Source organism: Harmonia axyridis, chromosome 7, assembly GCF_914767665.1.
Source record: "Harmonia axyridis chromosome 7, icHarAxyr1.1, whole genome shotgun sequence".
NCBI lineage: Eukaryota > Metazoa > Arthropoda > Insecta > Coleoptera > Coccinellidae > Harmonia > Harmonia axyridis.
The window spans coordinates 21,997,407-22,015,180 of NC_059507.1; the positions used below are offsets into that span (position 1 = coordinate 21,997,407).

Consider the following 17,774-nt stretch of genomic DNA (forward strand, 5'->3'; position numbering starts at 1 on the left):
TAGATCTATTGGCACGATCTACAAAACCCAAATATTTGGCAATTTAATTTTATAACCGGATGCGCTCATGTTGATAGATTTAATAGGATCATGTGAAAGTTTCTAGAGAAAGTATTATGAAATATAACAGAATTTTTTCAAGAATATGAATATTTTTACGTCAAAATTCAAACTTGGCTTCTGAAAGTTATGATGATTTATTGAAATAATCAAGAATTTATGGGCATTTGCTAAAACCTTAATCAGATTTTCCGTAGTTTGATTCATTAGGAAATTTCGGGGCACCTGGTGTATTGCTTTTTTGTATTATTTTTCATATAAAAAGATGTGAGTCATGACTTTAAGACCTGGAATCTATTGTACCAAATTGCTTTTGAAAAATATTTTCATTTTGCACTGTGTTAAATTTTCCAAGTAAAGAACAATGCAACAGGTACAACTTTGCAACTTTTCAATTCTGATGAATGTTTTTCATGCAACATAATTTTTTTGAAAATATGTAGAGCGGTTTGGTGCTACTGGACCTTGTACCTATTAAAACTATGAAAAAGAGGGCTATAATAATCATATATACAAGTAATATCAGATCGATAATCATTGATATTCTTTATTTTGGAAGAGGAAAGGAATTCCAATTTAATTTCTGTTACAATTTTATTTATACAGGAAAATGGCAAAATTTTCATTCACCTCATTATCACAGTAAAATATTCAAATGAAAATGATAGTTAAACTTTAACAAATTATGACACATATTTAATTTGATATTTTATAGTACAGGGTGGCTCTTACAGTCCAGGATAGAAACTAATTTCTTGAGTTTAAAGAGCAATTTAATTTTTCGCTCTGAAAATTCATACAGAATGTTACCATATTTTAATGCTGAATGATAAAAAAAATAAAAAAAATTAGGTTTGTCAAGAAATTTTGAAGGTTTAGAAAATTTTTTCTAACTTTTCAGAAATTTTTAACAAACATTTACCTTTTGCCTATAGAAATTCATAATAAAGTGAAAAAATTAAGATGTAGTGGATATGTAAAAAACTTAAAAATATAAATAAGAGTGGAAATGTACAATATTCAAAGAAATTATTTCATAGAAAAATTAGATTAAATAGGGCTTTTTACAAAATATGAAAATCAGAATCATATCCTTGATTAAATAAAATAAAAACAATTTGATTAACAACTAACCTTTTCATAAATAATTTTTTATGAAGGTTGAATATACATATAAAGAATAATGAGAAAAATACTGAATATTTCGAAATTTTTTTCAATATAATATCTTTAAACTTATGCTACTCCAATATTTTCCCAGTTCGCTAGCATTGTTAAATTAACATTCTCAAGTCTCCATTTCTGTGTTTTGGAAGTATCATCACAGTTACGTACAAACAATTTCATCTTGCTAGGGTCACAATCTAAGCATCTGCCATTTGTACCATGCATGAACCATTGCTTCTCCTAAAAAAGACAAAAATTCAAGTAATTTTATCAAATGAAGTAGTTCATATTAGTGCTCTTCTTTCAGGGCAACAGCGGGCTATCATTTAGCCCAATTGGGAATACTTGTCAATTTGGGTTATTGCTGCTAATGCAAATTTAAACTAAATTATTAAGGGTTTCATTCATGGTTTTTTTAAATTACCTTCAGAAACTATTTAAATTCAGTTTTCAAAAATAGTTAAATCACTTCTTTACAGCTGCACAAAATGACAACAGCACCTTACAGGAAAGCTTGAACAACCAATCCAAAGCAAAATATGAGATGACAGATATGTCTGATATGATATGTCAGATAAATCTGTACTCTTCTGTCTCTATTTCTTGATCTTCAGCTCAAGAGTTTACCCAATCACAGCTACAGATTTGATGTCCTTGCTATCCATGTAATCTGCAGTCGATGTTGCCATATGGTGCAATGGAAATGAACCCATTGAATTTTTAATTCCATATATATATTTTTCCTTTTGGAGTAATTAACATGCTTTTTTTGATCGTTTGAAGGAGATCCACATTATGTGACTTTTTATTAGCGTCAGTTAGCACAACAACTTGTTATCGTCACTTGTCATACGAACATAATTTGTGTTTTGGCGTCACTGCCATGAGCATTTTATTTAGTTTAGCTCAAATTGTTTTCCACAATTAGAAATACAACCCAAAAAAGCAGAAGAACGAACAATATAAGTGATAATACAACAAATAACATACCAACCGCCACCATATTGAATTTTGTTTTTTACACTTACAAGTTAATTGAATGATTGTTTAATGGTTTGAAGATTCATGCGAAATTTCGATAAAAAATTACAGAAATACGAGTAAGAACATGTCCAACAGTTTCCTAATTTTTTCAATTAGAAATTTATCCATATGTACTTACTATATCATACTTCCAATATTGATTTCCCTTCATCCCGTGACAAGGAAATAATGTAACTTCAGCTTTGTCATTAGGATCGGAAACATCCCAACAGAGCGATTTACCCTTAACCCTCATATCCTTGTGCCACGTAAGGGTGAAATTTTGATCAGCTTTCTTCGAAGTTCCCTTAGTACATTTTGCTATGTTAACAACAGAGTCTCTATCGTTATAGCCTGCATCAACACACAGCTCAGGAGTACCAACATTTCTCACCTGAAGAATTGATTTTTCTTATGAAGAAAATTTATCCATGAACAAAATATTACCTCTCCTGAACCGAAATCATCAGGTTCTATCGGTGGATATTTGAGCGGTAGATCAAAGGCTATTTTCTCCATAAACCACTTGAATGGTTTACATTCCAAAGATGTTCTGATTTCCCTCTGTTTCGATAAATCTCCTGCATCGATGGATCTATAATGAGGTCTACGCATATACAGATATTCTGCATACTCATCCATCCACACTTCAGCCACTCTTTTGTAATTCTACAGAAAAAATAATAGTTAATAATAGAAATAATATGTTTACCCAAAAAAAAAAAAATGGGAAGAGCACCAACCTGCAATTAGGAGTATTTCTAAATTTCAGTTTGAGCGAATTTTCAAATTTCATTTTGAGCACATGTGATTTTTTTTAAAGAGAAAACATAATTTTATATGAGTCTAACTCCGGAACCATTGCTCATATTTAAGATTTTGCCCATTAACAAATTCAACCTAGATATTCAAAACGAACTTGCCTTGAAAATTTCAAGCCTCAACAGATTTCGTTCTAGTTATTGCATGCCACCGGACATACTTGATTCTGTTTGAAGGCAATATTCAGGTTTAATTTGGAAAGACTATTAACAAATTTTTCATTTATATCACCAAAATACTAGAGAATAATGAAGTTTTTGTTTTCTTTCTTCTTCTTCATAAAATCATGATGGGGTATATTCGATTTATGGCTGTATGTGATATTTTCTGTTTAAATAAATTCTCTATAATTGCAGTTTGAAACCATTTTGTTGCTGTTTCTATAGTTTCTATTTCAGTTTTGCGGTTTACTTTGAATGGTGAAAACTCTGTGAATCATTGATTAAAATGCTGAAATTTTATGTGAATATGGATGGTTTGAATCTCATGGAATGCATATATAAGTGAATGTGGATTTTCTAAACACAATTAATACAATTTTTAGGTTTGAATTTGATATTGAAAGGTCTAAGAATATTATGTGGTTATTTGTTTTTCCAATTTAAATTTTTTGTTTGAAATAGATACTATTTATGTAATTTGAAAATTGATTTAGTGATCTAGAATAAAGATACTCCAGAAAGGCAAGCAAGTATATCATCTACAAAACGATATCAAAAGTATATTGATGAATTAAAAAAATTGACTTACCCTGCCTACAAAATCGCCTTTGCCTGGATTTGGAAAAGGAGCGTATTTTCGATAAATATGTCCAACTCTGGAACATGGAGCGTCCAACATCTGACCTCCACACTGCCAGATTTTAAAACTCAATTCGTACTGTTCACCTCCCCAAATATCCAAACCTTCATCATAACCACCTAATTCCCAAAAAAATTTGGCACTTATTGCAAATAATCCACCAGCCATAACAGGACTCCTGAAAAAATTAATGTATCTATCAGAATAGCTGATTTAGTAGAATTAGTTGAAAATTTTTAAGAATATCATATTTTTACGTCAAAATACAAACTTAGCTGAGGAAAGATATGGGCATTTCCGGAAAATATCAAGAATTTATGAGTATTTGCTAAAACCGGAATCAGATTTTCTGTAGAAAGTATAATTCATTAGGAGATTTTGGGACACTAGTCTACTTTTTTTTTTTTCATATATTTTTTCATGAAAGGGACATTTATAAAATAAGCTGATAATTCCATACCTAACAGATCTACGGAGCCAGTAGAAAAAAACATTTGTAATTGTATAAGTTATATTATCGAATTTTAATCTTACTTGAATGGTTCAGTGGGATGCTTGAGATCTTCTGGAAGTAAGGGCAACCTTTTATAAAAAAATTCCCAATCAAAAGCTCCTCGAGCTCCTTCATCCTGAGCTCTGTATTCGAAAGTTTCGTATTGAATAACATCAATGAAGGGACAAACACAAGTCTTGTAATCTTGGGCAATAGGTTCTGTAAGAAATGTAAGTTTTACGTAATTAGCACAGCTATCCGAGGTTAATCATTACCCAATAAAGGAGGTAACCAATTAACGTTTGCTTCTGTATGACTATCTAAAAATACTAAAACATCTGCAATTGCTAGTTTGGCACCTGCTAGTCTAGCACGTATTAAACCACTTCTTGTCGGTAGATGAATAGCTCGTACTTTAGTCAAGTTGGCAGCCAGATAATCATCCAACTTCTTTTTGCTGAATTCTGGAAACAATTTCATTTATGTTTGTAGCCCTCAAAAACTGTCTGGTTAATTCATTTGCCGTTTTTATGAACTCCCTTCATTAAACTAAAAACAAAATATAGAAAGCAAGCAGACTCACCTTTAGTACTAGCATCATCTACCAAAATGATTTCCTTTAGTAATTCAGGGGGAGATCTTTTAATTACACTATGGGCAGTTCTCAGGAGAGTACTCCAATGCTCATTGTGAAAAGGAACAATAACACTAACAGTCGGTAGATTTTTCAGGTATTTTTTGCTCTTGCAACTGAAATGGAGATGAAATGATCATTTTCAAATTGTATTAAGTTGATTAACTCATCTTACCCAGAATGTCTTATGTCAGGAATTGATCTATCTAATGCTATCTTATCACTCAATGCGGCATTAAAACCATTCACTTTGTATAGTTCTTCATAATTTTCCATCTCGTTATTTTTTAAAACGGCAGATTTCCCTTGCTCTCCAGGTCCTATGAATGAAATGAACAAAGATGAAGATGTCAATTCAAATTTAAATTTTGTAATAATCTATTAATATATTTTGAAATTCATCAGCAACCTATATTATTATTGGAATTAATCTTTCTCACAACAGAATAAATATATATATATCCATTTTACCTTTCCGTGTTTAGAACAGAATAAATAACGAATAAAAATCTGTGTCAGAAAAGTTTGATGACAAAACAGTTATTTTACCTTTCTTTTTAGAATCCTCTTCGATCAATTGATAATTATGCCAATCAATTTTTTCACCATTGAGGATGAGGACCTAAAATTATTTGAAGTTATTTGGATAAGTTTGTCTCGAATACCTAACAGAATATGAACTTACATCTTCTGGACCAAATACTGCTTTCTTAAGAAATGATTCCCGAAAAGAAATCTCATTTTTGGGGTTTTTTATGAATATTCTGTATAGTAAAACTGTACATACAACGGATATTCCTGCGATGAAGAAAAACTTGTATATTGTCTTGAAATTCCTTCTCATCATAAAACATTTAGTATTGTGTTATATATCGAAATTTTGTTGGCATTTTTTGATAAATAAAATTAAATTGCAACAGAATTCGCGGTCAGATTACAATAATCACCTATATTTGTTTGAAAAATGAAAGATTAGATAAGATAAAATGATTTCAGATTGCTACTCAGATTCTAAAATTAATTGGAATGCATATCGAAGTAACGGTAAGGTAAACTTGTCGACCTTTATTGAAAAAGGTAAGATTTGAAAAAGAATACAATTGGAAAAGACATCATTCAAGGTCTCCTGTTTCCAATAACAAATGAAATGTAAGGTTAGGTTTGTTTTTATCATCCTACATATTATGATGCATGTATGTAGAGTTGCTGTGTTGTGTACCCACGTACAGCAACGTACACGTACCCACTCTTGATTTTAATTCATAAAACAGAAGTTAAGAGAAGAGATTTCATCATTTATAGTGGGCGTCTGCTCCGATTTCGTAATGCTGATGTGGACTTATCTCATTGTTCGATTTATTTGAGAAGCTATTAATCCGTGGATTTGGAGGAAGTAGTAATATTCTTGCAGTTGAAATTTCTTGTCCGACCTTTTCACCGCGGCTTCAATTATTACAACAAACTGCAAAAATGCATAGTTTCATTTATTTTGCATCTTTTTTATTGTTAGTTTCGGCTATACCAAAGGAGGAGAAAATTGACCGAGTTTATGATAGAGATTTGAGTGGAAAAGAACACTTTGATAATGATATCCACAATACAGAGTACGACCACGAAGCTTTTCTTGGAGAAGAAGCCAAATCCTTCGACAATTTATCTCCAGAAGAGAGTAAACGAAGATTGGGGTGAGGTTTTTCTAATTTGTCAATTGAAATTATGTTGCTAATCAATTGGCCTTTCAGTGTGATCGTTGATAAAATTGATAAAAATAAAGATGGTTTTATAACACGTGAAGAACTGAGAGATTGGATTAGATTCACTGCTAAAAGATATATTGTAGAAGATACAAACAATCAGTGGAAAAAGCATAACCCTGATGATGCTCCAAAATTACCTTGGAATGCTTACGAAAAGCTGGTTTATGGTTTTATGGACTTCTCTAAAGTTGTAAATAAAGATGATGAGAATTATTCTTATATGGTTATGATGAAAAGGGACAAGAGGAGGTGGCAAATGGCCGACAAAGACGGTGAAGATCTTTATTCTCACTTATATTTATATCGATACAGCATTCAGAATCAAGTTTCAAACTAGTTGAACCAATTTCTAATATTTTTTTTAAACATTATAGGTGATGATGCCCTTGACAAAGAAGAATTTGGAAAATTCCTTCATCCTGAAGAAGATGAATATATGAAAGACGTTGTCATTCTAGAAACCATGGAAGATATTGATACTGATAATGATGGAAAAGTTTCTTTGAAAGAATATATCCGTGATTTGTACAAGGGTGAAGACAATGAAGAAGAACCTGATTGGGTGAAGAGCGAGAAGGAACAATTCAGCACATATAGGGATAAAGATGGAGATGGTAAGTTGCTTTCTGATTTACTTCTCCGGTACTATATAGGGCAGCCCAACAAAATGTCACTAATATTGGTGTGATCCAGCAGCCATATTTTTTCCTGTCTCATAATCTAATTTAGGTTAGATTAAGATAACACCATCTTCAATTGGAATTAATTTATTTGGACTTTGATCGATTGATTTGTGGATCCAATAATTCCATTAATTTTATTTGCTGTTGTCTTCATCAAAGTCGCATAAAGTTTACTAAAATCGTTTTATTGATAGAAATTTGGTCTATGAATTTTTTGGGTAGAATTTTTACTCTTGCAATAAAAACAAGAATAAAATGAAATTTTTTGAATTAAATAGATGGAAAAGGCATCTCTATGTATTTTATTGCTCTGAACAGATTTAATGAATTTTTTGTTGCAGGTTTCTTGGACATCGAAGAAGTGAAGAGTTGGGTCATTCCACCAGATTTTGACCATGCTGAAGCGGAAGCCAGGCATCTAATCTACGAAGCTGATTATGATGCAGATGAGCAGCTTACCAGAGAAGAAATTTTGAATAAATACGACTTGTTTGTTGGTTCACAAGCAACCGATTTTGGTGATGCCTTAGCTAGGCATGATGAATTCTAATGAACTTTATGTGTATTCAATTTTTGTGTGCAATTTTTCATCAGTTCCTTCGTACTTAAGTATTAACAATTTGTTAGATCTAAAGAATATTAGTGAATCTCGTTATTGCAGATTATTGAATTGAATTAATATATTGTTGAATTATCACTGCTTCATTGAATATTTGTATGTTTTTACTATGCATCTACTTCATTTTTGTAATATTGAAAGTTTGAAAATTTAATGAATTTGTGTGAATTTTATATATTTTATACCTATCAATTTTTTCGATAAAGTTTATCATTCCCTGGATCGAATCTATTTTTGATAACTGCTAAAAGCATTTATATTGAATGATGGTAACTAACAATTTTTACTATGATATGTGCCATAACTTTCTATTGTTTAAGAAATTTAATACATGTACTGCCAAATGTTTCCATTTAATTTTAAAAATAAATCGATTTTACCGCGATTCTTTGTATTCTTATTTAACAAACCTTTACTGTGTTCATTTATTACAAAATTAATTTTTGAGAGGATTCTAATGAAAAAGGGTTGAATTGGGAATAACATTGAACTTAGTCTGCAATTTCTGCTGTTTCTCACTTAGAGCTAGAATATAATTGCATCATAAATCAAATGAGTTTTCGATGCAAAGACAATTCAGCATTTGATGCTGAATATGTTCTAATAGAGGAAAAACATATGAATGTACAATAATAGATTCTCTAAGATATAACAGATTTCTATTGTGGAATGTCTTTTTATAAATTATTTTTATTGAAAGTTACAAATCTTTTATAACAAATACTAAATCTCCTTGCCCTGAAATCGACACCGCACGAAAGGTCCATCCTTCTTGTATTCTTCTATATCAGTGAGTCAAATCCAATAATTCAAGATCACTCTTGGATGAAAATTCGAACATTACAGACTTGGATCAAAATCATGTGCTAAATACAGCCCTGGATCAAATTACTTCCCAGGAAATAGTTCCGCTATTTGAAGATAGATGGCCAAACGACTGCTATCATTAATAAAAAAGTACTCTCCTAGAATTCTATGCCGTACCGATTGATGCATTGACAAATAAGTATTGTATTGAAATTGTGAATCTAAGTATATATAAAACCGCTTGCACATATACGTCAAACTTTAAACGTAAAATCACAGCCCAAACGGGACCATCTAGAGCAAAAATGACAAGAATAAGACCCCCCTCAAAATCGTCTGGAGATCCCGGGAAAAATCCCAAACCTTCGATTCTCCCCGCGGTTTTCGAGTATACGGGGTGTTTCGGATCATTTTGACATTTCAAGTCCCATATTTCTGTGGTATCTGTGGACAATTTGGCTGTCAGTGTCATGTTAATAATAAATATTCCATTTCGATATATGAAAGTTCTTGAAAAAGTTTGCAGTTTCCAAAATTGTTATTCAATATTATTCGGCGAATCGAAAATTCGATAGATATTTGTCAAAATTTAGAAATGAACATTTATATCATCGAATGCATTTTCCTCAATTCAGGTTTGTTTTAAGTGTTTGTATCATTCAATTGGATATGAATGTTACTTCATTTCAGGAATTTTTCGTTTATTTTCCACAAACTATAAAACTACATTCCCTTTCGTGAGAATTTGAATTTATTGCGACAGAAGATGGAACTACCAAAGAGAACAGAAGCTTCATCTGATCATGTATTAAACAGATAGAAAAATTCCTTATAGATAATTCACAATTGGCTTTATTACTGGAAAAGGAGCCAAGTTAGTCAGATGACATTCAAAAATTTCCATGTGTTTTTGGAATATCTAAAATATACACTTTTACGACAGAAAAGTGAAAAAATATAAATGATCAATCCGTTTTTGAAGAATTTTAGTGCAGTGCTGTTGAATTTATAATGAATAAGTCAAATCGTTGTGAAACCTTCCATACGAATAATTTCAACTATATATACTAGGATATACATATAAAAAATCAGTTGAAATACTAGTCAAAATGTTATGACAGAAATAAAATTCAAAGGATCATTCAGTATATGAAGAATTCCAACATGGCAGTTACTTTTGAAATTGGTATCAATTTTTCAGCAATTCAATGTAGGTATAAAATACTTTAAAAAGTAACTATTCTTTAAAACTTTCCATTTCACCAAAGTTTTCAATCGTTATAGGAATAATTGCTCTATGGCTAGTTCGAAAATGCTATCCTACTGATTTATTCATTGCTTTTAATTTTGGTAAAAATGAAATTATTAATTGATTCAGATCCAAAGTTAACATTTGAAAAAAAACAAGTCAGTGTAGTTATCGAATAAATGGGTCAATAGTATTGGCTGATACAATTTTAGTACCGAGGCAATCATTTCAAATACTGAACACATCTTCTGATTGAAGTAAAATTGAACAATGATCTTTTTTACTTGCATCTTGAAATGAATTTTGCACTTTTTCAGTGTTCAATAATGAGATAATTATTAAATTGACTCAAGAGATTAACAGAGTATGCTTTATCAGGATTAGTTAATACTGCTAAAGACGTTAATAAACCTATTAATTTCTTATATGGTTCATCATTACAACTCTCTTTTGTTGAATCAAATTTCAATTAAGTTTTCAAAGGAGTTTTCATATGTCTACAATTGGACATGTTGAATTATTGCAATACATATTTGAAGAATATAAACAATTACTATACTACCTTTTTCATAATTTCTAGTGATATTCATCCCTAAACATTTTTAGCTTTCCCTAAATTCTTTATGATAAAATTATCACTTAAATTTTCTATCAGATATATTCATTCAGAATTAACATTTGTTAAAACAAAAAAGTCATCCACGTACAATGCAACAACAGTTAGCAAGTTATTTTTTGATTTTATGTAAATACAATGTTCAATTATTGATCTTTTTTAACTAATATCTGTCAAAATTTCATTTACTATATATATTGTCCTGTTCAATTTACTTCTGAGTAAAACCCAGAGCTACAAGCTTGCTCTATAACGTTACGAACCATCACGATTAAGATTTAATTCAGCTGTCCTCCACTGAATCAGAATTATCTAGTGAAATTTCTATATCATCCCTTATCTATGATAACTACATCTCGGCTGGTATTAATGAAATTGTTACCTGTATCCCTTTGATCATTCACCAGAACCCACAAAAATCATTTTTGTCCATATACCTTCAAGAAATAGCAACAGAAGAGTATGCAAAATTCATCGATACAATTTTCAGATTCTAAAAACGCCTTAGTTCTTCAGGAATGTCCAATTGGTCTTTCAATATTATAAATTATGGAAAATAACCTACTATTAACCAAATTTTTAGATTTCAAAAGGTGTCCTTCCTTGTATTCTAAATATATACACCCTATATAATTGTTGATCGAATATTGTATTTCTTAATAAATTATGAAATAGAAGAATAATTTGTTGCTCAACTGAAAAAAGTATTGATGAACCGAAATGAGGGACTTCTTATAACCTGATTTCTCAAAGATGTTACACCAAAATATGATATTATTACGATTGCTTGTAAGGCAACATTAGCCATGGGTTTTTGAAAGGTAGATCTATTCATTCTGCCCCTTTTCAGTTTATTATAGCTATACTGAATATTCCTAAAATGAAATTTCACTGTAGGTCTTTTCATAGATCTTATCGAATGATTATGTAAATTCAATATTTGTCAAAACTGAAAATAAACATTGAATGCAGTTTCTTTTTCAGGTAGTATTTCTATTGACTGATAATAACTCTCACATTTTGATTATGCATTTTTCCCAAATTTTTTAAAGAAGAAAGAAATTGCCATTTCTAGAGAAATGAGAATTTCAGATTTCAAAATGTCTAATTACTACTTCAAAATATATACACCATATATAATTGTTGATCAAATATTGTGTATTTCTTTACAAATTAGTTAATAATTTGAAGCTTTAATCTCAATTGTCAGACTTGAATTGGTCCAACATCTCTAGATACTTCTAATTGATATTCGACAAATAAATATCCTGTATAATTATCCATCCAAACGAAAATAATCCATCTTCTGAAAAGAAAAACAATGTTTACTATATAGAATCAATTTTAATAATGATTCAAAAGTGATGAAATTTTGCAGACTTACTTATTTTGGGTCTTAGATCACGAATACGCTGTCATAATTTCCTTAATCCAGCTAGTTTTTTTTTTTTAATTGTGAAATTGGCCTAATGAAGGTGAGGTTATCCACATTAATAGCTAGTTTTCTTGTATTTTATTAACTGATTCTCGTTAGAAATGATTAATTAATCACATTTCAAGCTTTCCCTGAAATAAAAATGCCTTTTTTTCGTCAAAATCGATGGTTTTATCGATTGTTTATATATGGCGGCGGCCATCATGTTTGATACGTATTACGTAACGTCTGTCCATAGACCTAATATATATTAGGTCTATGCGTCTGTCAGATGCTAAATAATCTGCAACGTTGCCTGTATGCCAGATCTTCTTGATGGGATCGGTTTTTTACTTGGTGGAAATTCATGTTAATAGATTGTTTTAGATTATGACGTATTATAAAACTGTATGGAATCATAATTTTCGCACAGCTATTCGAGCAGAAAATTCGGCAAGTTTATTTTCGAAATGAATAAATGGTAGTTCATATGGTGTTATTCTGGTTTTTTCGATATTGGCATCGGATTCAGTTTAGTCCTCCTGAACATATACAGGGACATTGATGTTGACGAGGACGCTGTGATTACAAGGTTTTCAAAGGGTTCACAGACCAAATTAGATTTTGTGTTATACTTGCCAATTGTCTTTTTTTTTTCGTATGAAACAATAGATTTACTATATTTTTTTTAATTTCTACCTGAATGGCTAAAACCGTGATAAGTAAATAAATATATTATAATATAACAAATACATAAGCGTACAAATTTTTTTACCGCAATTTGAGGCTTTATTGTAAAACACTGGTTATACATTTATGATTCGAAATATTGCCCATCGCTGATCACTAAACTTTCTCACATCTTTCGGGCAGCGTACGAATTGAAAAAACTGGTCATCTTTTGAAGCGATCCACGAATCGATCCAAGTTTTTAATTCTTCATAAGATAGGAAGTGCTGGTCAGCCAGGCTGTGTGCTATTGATCGAAACAAGTGATAGTCCGAGGGAGCAACGTCTGGAGAATACGTCGGGTGGGGTAGGAATTCCCATTTCAACTTTTTCAAGTATATCTTGACTTTCGCAACATGAAGTCGAGCATTGTCATGCAGTAAAATCCATTCATCTACTCTCTCGTCGTATTGCGGCGGTTTGTCTCTCAATGCTCGACACAAACGCATTGATTGCGTTCGATAACGATCGCCTGTGATCGTTTCAGTCGGTTTTAACAACTCATAATACACTACGCCGAGCTGGTACCACCAAATACTGAGCATGACCTTAGAACCGAGAATATTCGGTTTAGCCGTCGACGTGGAAGCATGGCCGGGATATCCACATGATTTTATGTGCTTGGGATCATCGTAATGAACCCGTTTTTCGTCTCCAGTCCCAATCCGATGCAGAAATTCCTTCCGTTTTGCCTCGAAAGCAGCTGTTCACAAACAAACAAACTCCGTTCAAACACCTCCCGGCTTCAACTCGTACGGCACCCACTTTTCTTGTTTCTGAATCATTCCTATGACTTTCAGGCGTTTTGGAATGGCTTGTAGTCCTAATGATCCTGTCAATTATTGTTGCGTTTGAAATGAGTCTTGATCAAGTATTGCCTCCAATTCTGCATCTTCAAAAACCTTCTCTCTTCCACCGCGATGCTGGTCTTCGACATCAAAATCACCATTCTTGAAGCGTTGAAACCACTCTCGGCACGTTCTTTCACTAATAGCGGCCTCACCATAGGTATTTGAGAGCATTCGATGAGCCTCAGCCGCAGATTTATTCATATTTCAGTAGAAAATTAAAACCTCCCTCAAATGACGAGAATTTGACTCGTAAGCTGACATGGTTAATCGTGAATAAGTTTATGATGCAGACACAAATCGACTAACATGTCGATGGCGTTATGTTCACAAATAACTAAACTTATTGTATGACATCTACGATATATTTATTTCGACTATCACTTACCGTTACAGCCAGCTATTGCAAAACGGCAGGAGCAAAGTTGTACGCCTAAATCTAAAATTTCGGAATATGACATTGTTCAGCTAAAATATTTTCGAAGTTCAGGCGCTTCCGGTTTTATAAGAATTAAAAAAATTTTTTTCAAAACAAACTTTTTTTTCATTTTATGTCTCAGATATTATCGAGATTTCCATTCTCAATTACTCTTTGGTAAAATTATTGTGTTAGTCCTCATAGTTTTCAAAATATCAAGGAAAAACCGTAAAAAAGAGAGAATTTCCTTAGTCACAATTACCTGAATTATTTTTACTGTGAATATCCTATGCCTATTTCAATTCACTTTCTCAAACTAAAATGATGTTGGAACATTGTGCATATTTTGAATTTGAGAAATATCATCACAGGGTGCCAAAAATTGTGAACAAAATTTGATCATAACTTTCGATTTTCAAATCAGAACCCTATTTTTTTCTGATTTCGCTGGATTCTACGGTAAAAAATAAGGGTAGTGTCCAAACGTGATTATGCTCTCAAATTCAATAATTCAAGAGTTATTTGAGATTTTATGAATTTATGTTACACGTAGGGTCAATTTTATTCGATCTGTTTCCAGACAGACTAGCAATAATACTCTATGACCATAGAAATTTAAATATCTAATTACTTTACATGTAACAGGTATTTTCATTATCAAAGCTTCACTAATTTGATTTCACGAATTGAATTTCCGACATTCAAATGACAAAATTCTGGATATACTTTTCTCTAATTATGTGGCAAATCAGTTCTTTCCGGCACATTTTGTGGAACAAAATAGACTGGAACGGATTTATCTATTATTTGTCAAATTTGTGATACAGAAAACTGTTCTACCAACCAACATTTTTCAATGCGAAAATCACTAATAGATATTTATGGAAATTTCCGTCAATTTCAATAAAAAGACAGTGAATTCGGGAACATAATGTTTAAAACTCGTACAGAAGGCTCATTCTACCACTCGGTCATTTTGAACTCTTGGAAGAATATCAATAAGTTCTGCATTTGTATTATAAATATCTAATTCCATATTCACGATGAATGCATTAGAATTATTGGTAGAACTCATCAAATTTTAAATCAGAAATTTCCTCATCTTCTTGAAAGGATGTTGCATACTTCATGAATATCCATTATACTGGATGGAGTACCTACCTAGAAGAAAAAAACCTCTACCTACCAAATGAAATAAAATCATGCAGGACTCCTGTGTGCCAATTCTATTCATATGAAAAAGCGGTAGAATACATTTTATGAATTCAGGAAAAAATCAGCGTGGTGATGAAAAGGGAGTAACAAAAAGTTTGAAACATCCTTCCGAATTATCTTCTCGTCAATTGGTGGTAAATGTGGATATTTCTGTTTGAATGTTCGACAAGTTCTCGAAAAAATTCTGTTGCATTCACCGTGGATATGGAATAGATCCAGAATTTCATTATTTGAATAACGGGGATTCATATCGTCAAATTATAATCTACTTTATTCAATAATGAGTACACCTGTCACTTTGAAATAATTGAATATTAGAAACGCACTCTAGAAACAGATTGAATGAAATTGACCCTACGTATAACATAAATTCATAAAATCTGGAATAACTCTTGAATTATTGAATTTGAGATAATAATCATGTTTGAACACTACCCTCATTTTTACCGTAGAATTCAACGAAATCACAAAAAAATAGGGTTCTGATTTGAAAATCGAAAGTTATGATCAAATTTTGTTCACAATATTTGAAACACCCTGTGATGATGTTTTTCAAATTCAAGATATGCACGATATTCCAACATCATTCTAGTTTGTGAAAATGAATTGAGTATACGCATAGGATATTCACAGTGAAAATAATTCACGTGATAGTGACTATGGAAATTCTCTCTTTTTTACGTTTTTTTCTTAATATTTTGAAAACTATGGGAACTAACGCAATAATTTTAGCAGAGAGTATTTGAGAATGGAGATCTTGATAATATCTGAAACATAAAATGAAAAAAAATATTTTTTTCGAAGAATTTTTTTTTAATTCTTGTATAACCGGAAGTGCCAGAACTTCTAAAATATTTTAGCTGAATAGGGCATCATGAACAATGTCATATTCTGAATTTTCAGATTTCAAATCGGCCCCGTTCTCCAGAAACGTCTAATAGGCCTTCGAACTTGAAACACCCTGTATAAATATTCATATAAATATCTAAATATAAATATTTTTGAGAGGTTAAGCTCGATATCGGTGTAATCTGGGATTTGGTACCATAGAAAAACTCGAAACCCTTAACGGCGAACCCCCTCAAACTTAAGGCTAGGACCGCCCTTGATTTGTCGTCATGGAAAGTTATTTGCATCAAATATTTTCATGTGAGCAAGGGCGAAATGGTATGTTCTAGGAAAGAAGTCATATGGAATTCTACCCTAGAATCAGCATAGGATACCGAGTGAATCGTCTAAAATCAGCTAACGATACGAGGTTTCCGAAAAAAATCATTTATTTTCTAGAGGGATACCCAGTGAAGGATCTACCGGCATAGTGACGGGGTCCAAGGGGCGGAGCCCCTTCGGCGAGCAGAGCGAGTAATTGAACATAAAATGAATGGTACAAGAATTCAGGAAATTAATGATAACAAAAAAATCTGATACTGTTAAAATTCCAATATTATCAACAGAAAATTTTCCACTTCTTTAGTTACGAATAACATAGATGTCGCGAATTGATTCAACTCGTATTTGAATTTTGTAGTTAATGATATTCTTTTATAAATAATCGTTAATTATTTATGCGTTTCTTAATGAGATAAAGTATGATTTCAGAGCAACTTCAGTTCCAATGCAAATGCTTCTGAAAGCATATAAAAAAAAGACCCTTTTATATCAAGATAAAAGGATCCCATTGCTGCAGCTCTTATTGTTAAGGATGAGATCGTGAAGATATCTCTGCTATCGGAGGAAAATTATAAATACGTTGTTCGAATGCTACAGCACGCGCCTTTTCTATAGCCAACTTGTGAACACTCCAGATAGAAACTAAATGGCCTATTTGTATCCTGTGATGTTTTCTGTATCGGAACCCTTATCTTGGATGTGTTTGCGGAGCCATTTTCTGATCCCAATTCACATTTTGAGAGCGTTAAGTCGAAAGAAGAACAGACGAATTCTATCGAGGTCAATCTTAAGGAAGCCAGGAGATAAGGAAAAAAGGACGCTTTCCTAGACAACTTCTTGATATCTTACACTCGCAGTTTGGACGGAATTGCTTTTTTGGTGGGATTTGAACATCTATTTGAATTTGATCCCTTCGTGAAGTTTATATTTATCTATTAGTTTAATTAGATTTGATTCGGAAAGTACTTATACACGATTGCAGTTGTTTTTTTTTGCATCTAGGAGAATTCGTTTTTTGAAAAATTCATCTTGAATCTAGTAGATGTAGAGTTTGGGAAAAATGGTAAATTGGTTTTTAAAAAAGGTAATCATGAACTAGTTAGGGATAGGTAAGTCAAAATAGAGCTGGATCGATCGATAACTCTTGGAAATTTTGGGCTAGGAGAATGATTCAAATTGTGATGGAATTGACGATATTCAGAGCGCATATAAGCTTAAATTATTTTTGACTCTACAGGCTAGTTCGGAA

The 17,774-nt window shown here is 31.8% G+C and overlaps 2 protein-coding genes across 2 annotated transcripts; one reads left to right on the plus strand and one right to left on the minus strand.

Annotated features, from left to right (window-relative positions):
• Positions 1–635: 635 nt before the first annotated feature.
• LOC123684935 (N-acetylgalactosaminyltransferase 6-like) lies at positions 636–6,080 on the minus strand. Its single transcript, XM_045624460.1, has 10 exons — positions 5,686–6,080; positions 5,550–5,622; positions 5,176–5,320; positions 4,950–5,116; positions 4,642–4,830; positions 4,408–4,585; positions 3,823–4,051; positions 2,698–2,919; positions 2,390–2,644; positions 636–1,467 (listed from the first exon to the last, which is right to left on the minus strand). The coding sequence occupies exons 1-10, from the start codon at positions 5,845–5,847 to the stop codon at positions 1,297–1,299; spliced, it is 1,791 nt and encodes a 596-aa protein (XP_045480416.1). The 5' UTR covers positions 5,848–6,080; the 3' UTR covers positions 636–1,296.
• A 146-nt stretch (positions 6,081–6,226) lies between these two features.
• On the plus strand, positions 6,227–8,444 carry LOC123684938 (calumenin). Its single transcript, XM_045624469.1, has 4 exons — positions 6,227–6,685; positions 6,743–7,029; positions 7,132–7,371; positions 7,782–8,444. Exons 1-4 carry the CDS (start codon positions 6,471–6,473, stop codon positions 7,988–7,990), a joined length of 951 nt encoding a protein of 316 aa, XP_045480425.1. The 5' UTR covers positions 6,227–6,470; the 3' UTR covers positions 7,991–8,444.
• Positions 8,445–17,774: the final 9,330 nt, after the last annotated feature.